We start from the raw sequence: 8736 nt of genomic DNA on the forward strand, positions 1-8736 counted from the left end.
CAACATGAGGAACTGTATTCAGGGGTCGCGGCATTAGGAAGGTTGAGAAACACTGATATATAGCCTTTGGGAGCCTCATGATATTATCCAGTTTGTATACAGTTCTATAACTTTGACGTGGTTTTATTTTTCTATTTAGTCTATACGCATCTTTGAGTAACATGTTTCCTGAAACACGTCAAACTGTGGAGTTTTATTATATATGCTTGTATAAAATAAAGTGCTTTTACAGTGTCATTGAAAACACAGATAGAAAACATACACATCATCATCATCATCATTTATCCTACCTTTTCCCCAGATCAGGAGTCAAAGTGGCTTGCAACAATTACAAAATTGATATTGTTTAAAATCCACAAGCTACAAAAGTTAAAACAAGTTTGAACAATAGAAAAATTACAGTCAGGTTAAAACATACACCATTGAAAGTTATAGACCAGGTATGGGTAAACCCAGGCCCAGGAGCCGGATGTGGCCCCTTGGGCTCTCTTCTCAGGCCAACCTCTCTCTCATCATCCCTTCCTTCCTTCCTTCCTTCCTTCCTTCCTTCCTTCCTTCCTTCCTTCCTCCCTCCCTCCCTCCCTCCCTCCCTCCCTCCCTCCCTCTCTTTCCTTCCTTCCTTCCTTCCTTCCTTCCTTCCTTCCTCTTTTCCTACCCTCCCCTTTTCCTTTCCTTCCTTCCTCCCTTCCTCCACCCTTTCGTCCTTCCTTCCTTCCTTCCTTCTTTCCTTCCTCTCTTCCTTCCTTCCTTCCTTCCTTCCTTCCTTCCTTCCTTCCTTCCTTATCCCTTTCCTCCCGCCCTCCCTTCCCTCCTTTTGTCTGTCTCCATTCCCTTCTACCGTTTCGTCCTTCCTGCCTTCTCTCTTTCCTTCCTCCTTCCCTTCCACTCCTATTGTCTTTCCTTCCTCTTTCCCTCACTTCCCTCATTTGCCTTCAATCCTTCCCTTCCACCCTTTCATCCTTCCTTCCCTCTCTCCCTCTTTCTCCTTCCTTCCTTCCTTCCTTCCTTCCTTCCTTCCTTCCTTCTCCCTTTCCTCCCTCCCTCCCCTCCCTTTGTCCGTCTCCATTTCCTTCTACCCTTTCGTCCTTCCTTCTCTCTTTCATTCCTCCTTCCCTTCCCTCCCTGTTGTCTTCCTCTTTCCCTCCCTTCCCTTTCGCCTTCAATCCTTCCCTTCCACCATTCAATCCTTCCCTTCCCTTCCTTCCTTCTCCCCTTCCTCCCTCCCCTCCTTTTGTCCGTCTCCATTCCCTTCTACCCTTTCGTCCTTCCTTCCTTCTCTCCTTCCTCCTTCCCTTCTCTATTGTCTTTCCTTCCTCTTTCCCTCCCTACCCTCATTTGCCTTCAATCCTTCTCTTCCACCCTTCCCTCTCTCCCTCTTTCTCCTCCCTCCCTCCTTTCTTCCTTCCTGCTTGCATTCCTTCCCTTTTCTCTTTCCTCCCTCCCTCTTTTACCCACCTCCATTCCCTTCGACTCTTTCATCCTTCCTTCCTTCTCTCTTTCCTTCCTCCTCCCCTCCCTTTCCTCCTCTCATCCTTCCCTTCCACCCTTTCGTCATTCTTTCCTTCCCCCTTTCCTCCCTCTCTCCCTCTCTCCTTCCTTCCTTCCTTCCTTCCTTCCTTCCCTTTTATCTTTCCTTCCTTCTCTTTCCTTTATCCATCCCTTCTCTTCATTCCCTTTCTTTCTTCCTCCGCTTTTTCCTTCCTCCTTCCTTATATCCTTCCCTGTTGCCTTTCCTTCCTCCTTTCCTCCCTCCCTCCCTCCTTCCATCCTTGCATTCCACCCTTTTGCCCTGGCCTCTTATAGACGAAGCACATCAGGACAAGAATGAACAATTAAAATGGACACCACTGAAAACAAGGTAGTAACAATGAAAATATAGCAAAATAATTACTGGTATATAGTATTATCCCTGAATCTACAGGACCAATTCCTGCTGTTGTTGATTATCTACATTCAACAAAATCTGTTCTCTTTAGGCATTTTCTAGATCCTCCAGTGCAATTCTATAGGATTCTTGAGCAAGAAGTCCTTCATTTCAATAGGGTTCACTATTATCCATGGTTTCGCTTACCCACAGTAAGTCCAGGAACGTGTTTCTTGTGGATACAAGGTGTATTATTTAAGTGCTTATAAACTCTGTTTTTGGTAACCAAAACGCCCAGAGTATCTCACAAAATAATATTTGAAAATATACAATCAATTTAAGGATTCCCTGTGTCTTTATGGGTTCAGTTCTTCTGACTTTAACAGGTAATTGATGCAGAAATTGAACTAAAATCTTTCAATTCTCCTGCAGGGTTGGGAAAAAGATATCACTCACTCGAATAGGAAATCTATATTTCAAAGGTGAGGACTAGATCTAGTTCCAACAAGCTCCCAATGAAAGAGACTCTTTTCTTTCTCTCCTTTAAATTGCTCCTTTTCTTCACCTTTTTGGTTCCATTGGGATGAAACGTTCCAAATGAATTCACCCAAGAGCTCAAATAACTGTTCCGGAGCCTCCTTTTCTGCTAAAAAACGGAGAAATTGAGGATTTTCTTCACTTTCCGCCTGCAAAGCGGGCATCGTCCGCTGGTTTTGAGGACCTTTAAAGAGCAGTCGGAGCAAAAGTTGGCATGGGAGCATGGCAGCATCATGGCGCTGGACTCGTGCTCCAAGCAAATGACGCATTCGTTGTGGCTTTGTTTTCCCGACTCTGGAAAAATAAGAAATGTTTTGAATGGAAAACCAAGGCTCATTGGATGCAATATTTCACAGAAAATGATCAGCACCAATAGGGAGAAGAGGGCAAACGTCACCAGTGTGACAGAATAGTAAATATTTATTTATTTACATTATTTATATGCCTCTTTTCTCAGCCCTCAGGCAACTCAAAGCAGTGAACAACATCAATACAAAACATCACAAGACAAGTATAGGGCAATTAAAAACAATTGTAACATAAATCATTAAACATCCGTATAACAATCATTAACGCCTCAACAGTAAATTCAGAATCCAGTCTCATCATCCATTATTCCGTATTCCTATGTTCAATTACACTGTTTAATCAAATGCTTGTTTGAACAGCCAGGTCTTCACTTTCCTCCGAAACGCCAGCAGGGCACTACCTGACATCTGTCGGGAAGTAGCAGTCAATAATGAAAGGACCAAGGCAGTGGCATATTTGGCCCATTCCCTGTTCAGATATCAGTCAGCACACCAACACCTTAAATCAGGAAATAGCTTCCTAAGATCTGAAGAGATACTCGCAGGAACACTCTGCAAGCAGGAGTCCAAAAGTGGCAGGCTAAAGCTCGGAACCTCAAGCCGAAGTAGGCCCAGGCCTGCTCTGCACTGTAGCTCTAATGCAGTTTGACACCACTATAAGTGTCTTAGAATTTCTGCTATGGAATCCTTGAATGTGTAGTTGGATAAGGCACCAGCACTCTTCGGCAAAGGAAGGCTTGTAAAACTGAAACTCCCACAAAGTTAATGTAATATCAAACTGCACTGTGGATGCACTATTAGAGATGCCAACGGATGCTCGCGTTCCTCACCTAATAGCTGGATGGCTCTGGTCCTGCCGTAGATGTCCATCACAGCCCAAAGCGGAGATGTCACCAATACCCCATCCAAGAGCAAGAATTGTTCTGGCTCCCCGTTGATGTTGTAAAGAACACGGCCATGGGCGTCCACCCAGAAGCTGACAACGGTGCCTTCCTCACAGTGTTCATCTGGCAAGAGGCAGGCGCGGGTCTTCCCTTGTTGGATCAGGTTTGGGCAGGCGAACGGAGGCAAGTCTTGAGGATTCAGGCGTGAAGGGTCTTTCCAGGTGAAGCCCACCCTCAAGCCACCGTGCCACTTGCCGTCGTCCTTGAGGATCCTCAGGGCCACCTTCTCATAAACCCCAACAGGCCGGTTGGAGAAGACGAGGCCATTGCGGAAAGTGGCCACTCGCCTGGCCACACGATGGGAGTCATCCATGACGATTTGGAACCCTTTGACATATGGATGGAAGAAGAGCGGGGCGGAGGGCCCTCGGCGTGAGATGTCGCAATCTGTTGTGGGACAGGAGAGACTCAGTGAGCGACAGAAATGGAGAAAGGCCGTTGCCGAAAGTGGCCACTCGCCTGGCCATGCAATAGGACTCATCCATGAGGAGCATGTGGACAATTTCAACAAGAAGGAAGAAATCATGTAAATGAACAAAATCTGGCTACCAGTATTAAAAAATTCTAAAATTATAACAGTAAATGAAGAACAAAACTCAAACACAGGGGAACTCCAGACAAGAAACAATCATCAAAGGATTTTCCCAGGCAGTAACAAGCCACATCTAAAAACTACCAGGCCATCAAATGCTAATCAAGGTGGCCAATTGAAACATTCACACCTAGCTCCAACAGACAAGAGTTCTTTCTCCTACCCTGGACCTTCCACAGATATATAAACCCAATTTTCCTAGTTTCCAACAGACCTCACAACCTCTGAGGATGCCTGCCACAGATGCAGGCGAAGCATCAGGAGAGAATGCTTCTAGAACATGGCCAGACAGCCTGAAAAACTTACAACAATCAAGGGGTCGTTTGGTTCCATATTTACTTTAGATCAACTGGTGATGGGAGCTACTAGGTACCACTTTAAGCGAGGTCTAAGACCTAGCAACTAATCTGCATTCCCATTTCTAACCAGGGCCCCATTGCCATGACTGCAAATGACCCTCCGAACCCACCTTAAAATTCTGTTGATGGTGCGGGTGAATGATGCTTCCAGTCCAGTATAAATTCACTGACCAACTTGTAGCAAGAATTAGTAGGTGCCACTTGAAGTTTGGCCTAAGACCTGGTAACTAATCCCTATTTCCATTTCTAATCAGGGCCCCATTGCCATGACTGCAAATGGCTCTCTGAATCCACCTTAAAATCCAGCCAATGGTGTGGGTGAATGATGCTTCCAACCCAGTATAGATTCTTTGACCACCTGGCACTGGGAATTATTAGCTACCACTTTAAACTAGCTTAAAACTTTGTAAGTGATTCTTAATCTAATTTCCAAGCATGGCCCCATTGCTCTGGTTGCAAATGACCCCCTGAACCCACCTTAAAATCCAGTCCAGTATAGATTCACCACCAACTGGTACTGAGAGTTACTAGTTGCCACATTAAGCTAGGCTTAAAACCTTGAAACTGATTCATATTGAAATCATGGAGGAATTTAAAAGGGTCTGGCCCTGAAGGAGAGACCCTGGGATCCACCAAAGAGGGCTCACTACAATGGTGAGCAAAGAGAAGCCCAATTTAAAAGGTTTTTCCTTTTTTTTTTGTCGTGTCAGGAGCGACGTGAGAAACTGCAAGTCACTTCTGGTGTGAGAGAATTGGCCGTCTGCAAGGACATTGCCCAGGGGACGCCCAGATGATTTGATGTTTTTATCATCCTTGTGGGAGGCTTCTCTCATGTCCCCATATGAGGAGCTGGAGCTGATAGAGGGAGCTCATCCGCTTCTCCCCGGATTCGAACCTGCGACCTGTCGGTCTTCAGTCCTGCCGGCACAGGGGTTTAACCCACTCCGCCAAGTTCTCAAAAGAAATCTCACCAAAGTGGAAGGAAGCGCCACCGAGATGATTTTATTGCGATTCAGCTGAAAAGGATGCAAAGCAGCAATATTTCGCCAAGCTGATCATAACATGTGTACAAATAAAAGCCTTTTTTATACAGAAACAGAGTTGCCAGATTTGAATCTCCCATTCCTCGCCCCTCTGCCGGCTCGACGATGATTGGCTGGTCCTCTACAGCTGGGAGGAGGCTTGACCACCTTCTGAGCACCTGCGCCAATCGCTGGGCTTCTGCCGCCTCGGTGTCCTGACGAATCAGGAGAGAGGGAGGCGGGACAAGAGGGAAACAATGGATTCTTGAGAGGATTATGGAGGTAGGAAATGTCTATGTGGCCAGTGAGTCTTGGGCCGACCCCACCTTAAAGTCCAAGTAATTGTGTAGGTCAACACAAAAGGATGATGCCCAGTAAGGATTTATAACTAATTAGTACTGGGAGTTACTGTTTGCCACATACATACAGCCACATACAGACCCACAAGAATATTGGAAGACAATCATCCTCGGAAAGCAAGGGATCGCCTAACATAACAACATAACATAACACTGTGGATCCCCATGATAGAAAACTTGCGCCATCAGGAGAGGTGGGTAATAAATAAAAAGTGTTGTTCTTGTTGTTTTCAGGAAGCTGCATCCATTGCCACATCCTCTTCCTCTTTGGCTCTTTGAATATGCTATGCCCTTGCTATGTTACTCAAACTCCTTGCAAAACTCAAATTTCCTAATGAATAAACTTGAGTTTTGCAGAAACTTGAAACATTTTGCCTCCTGAGATGATGAAAAAAGACAGGCAAGGATTGTTTTGCCCTCCTTATGCCTTAAATAAAGATATTACAAAACTGAAACCTATCAGTGTGTGGTTTCCCAATAAGTGAAAGCTAGGCAAACCAGCTTCTTCCTTTTTTCAAGCATAGATTTAATCTACCTATCTATCTATACACACATAATAAAAGTGAAAAAATGTGTATGTGGCAGAAGTGTCCACTTACACAGACAGCCTCCCTCCTCCACAAACAGGCTATAGTTCCAAGTGCTGAGAAGTCTCCAAAGGCTCTGCTGCCACTGACATTGCAGGTTAGAGCGAGGTCTAGGAACATTTAGTCCAGCCCTGCCAATGCCCCCCCCCCCCCCAAACACTACTGCCCACCACCCAAGGAATGCTTTCATTCAGGGGACAATATCATTCTAGAGTTGAGGTGTTTCCTCCACCACAGGCAGGCATCCCAGGGTTCCTTTCTCTTTCCTTTGGTGTAGAATTTGCACACCTCCTCTTTTCAACTCTGTCTGCATAACAAACAGAGCAAAACTCTGCAGCAACTGAACATACTGGAGGAGTTTGGGGGACTGACTCTACACGATGGAAGTTGTCGTTCACCCTGCATCAAGTCAGAGCACTGTGACCCCCACTGACAATGGACCCGGACCACATTTGGAACCCCCATGACCAACGAAAAATACTGGAGAGGTTTTGGGGGAATTTACCTTGATTTATAGACATTGTAGATACTGGGATTTATAGTTCACCTAATGCACTTTGGAGCCCACCAACGGTGGCCTTGGACCTAAATTAGCACACAGAACCCTCATGACCAACACAAAATGCAGGAGGGCTTTGGAGAAAATTCATCTTGATTTATAGGAAATATAGTTCACCTACATTTTTCTTGCATTCCTGTAAAATGTATTGTACTCATTGAATCTTTTGTCTCAGCCATATTGTTTATGTTTCATATACATATACACATGCACACATACAGACAGACAGGCACGCATATATATATACACAAGCACACACAAATATACACATACACACATACATGCACACATACACATATATTTACATATACATGCATACATACACATATACATATAGACATACATACACATATATACACAAGCACACACATATACACAATATACATATATGCATATGAGCACAGAAATATACAAATATATACACGTATACACACATATATACACACATATACATCCATCTATCTACATATTTATGTATATGTGTATATATGTGTGTTTTGCATATATAGATATAGATATATATGTGTGTGTATGTATGTGTACAATGTGTAGGTATATGAGTGTATGTGTATATGTAGATATAGTTTGTTTTGGGTGGTTTTTAAGTCCGTTCTGCTGCCCCTTTTGTGTGTTTTAGGGGTAATGGACACTGACCTGACAGGTGTATTGTGTCCAAATTTGGTGTCAATTCGTCCAGTGGGTTTTTTGAGTTATCTTAATCCCACAAACGAACATTACATTTCTATCTGTCTGTCTGTCTATCTATCTATCTATCTATCTATCTATCTATCTATCTATCTATGCAAACACACATATATACACATATACACACATATACACTAAAAAACATATATACAGACTGGGCCACAGCAACACATGGCAGGGGACGGCTGGTGTGTGTGTGTGTATACACAATTTCCTTAATTTCTGTACAATATTTTCATTGGCTTTGCCTCTTTCTATCCATTATGTATATGTCTTCCATTTATTTTTAACTAGATTAGGTATTGCATATATATGGAGCAATATATATATATTGCTCCAACCCCTGGAATCCAAAACTAGAGTCCAAAAGAGCCACTTTCTCCATCGATATATGGACACTTCTTTCTCATATGGATTCCCGTGCTCTTTTTTGCTTACCGTTTGGGGGACACAGGCACGCTCCCATCACCGGCCGTTTCCTTTTTCCAATGCTACCTTTTCAGTCTCAGGAGAGGTTCTGTTGCTAAGCCACCGAGAAAGGAAGCTCTTATTATATTGCGAGCTTCGCGAGTTAAAAATTAATCATCGGCACTGGTGTGTTTGCAAGCCGTCACGAGACGCACGGCTTCACTGGTGTGCATAGAGGGGATTTCCAATATATATTGTAATGGGAGCCATTGCCACACACAGGCAATGCCAGGAGCCTGGCTCCCTGCCCAGTTGAACCAGCTTTTGTTTCACTCTCTCTTTCTGTCTACTGTTGTTTCCACCTTCTTTGCACTGTCCTGGCTTGTTGTTAGGTGAGATCCTGCAACCAAGGACACACCGATGCAATATGCTCAAGGTGCACGAAACGACAAAAATTTGTTTCAATTTCGTTTCAAAAGTATCATTTATTTG

At 44.1% G+C, this 8736-nt stretch overlaps 1 protein-coding gene across 1 annotated transcript; it reads right to left on the minus strand.

Moving 5' to 3' along the window:
* Positions 1-2496: 2496 nt before the first annotated feature.
* Positions 2497-8436, minus strand: NEURL3 (neuralized E3 ubiquitin protein ligase 3). Its single transcript, XM_067470605.1, is given in 3 exon segments — positions 2497-2695; positions 3429-4040; positions 8275-8436. Coding segments are annotated over 3 exon segments (825 nt in total). The 5' UTR covers positions 8303-8436; the 3' UTR covers positions 2497-2510.
* Positions 8437-8736: the final 300 nt, after the last annotated feature.

This window comes from Anolis sagrei, chromosome 7 (genome assembly GCF_037176765.1).
Source record: "Anolis sagrei isolate rAnoSag1 chromosome 7, rAnoSag1.mat, whole genome shotgun sequence".
NCBI lineage: Eukaryota > Metazoa > Chordata > Lepidosauria > Squamata > Dactyloidae > Anolis > Anolis sagrei.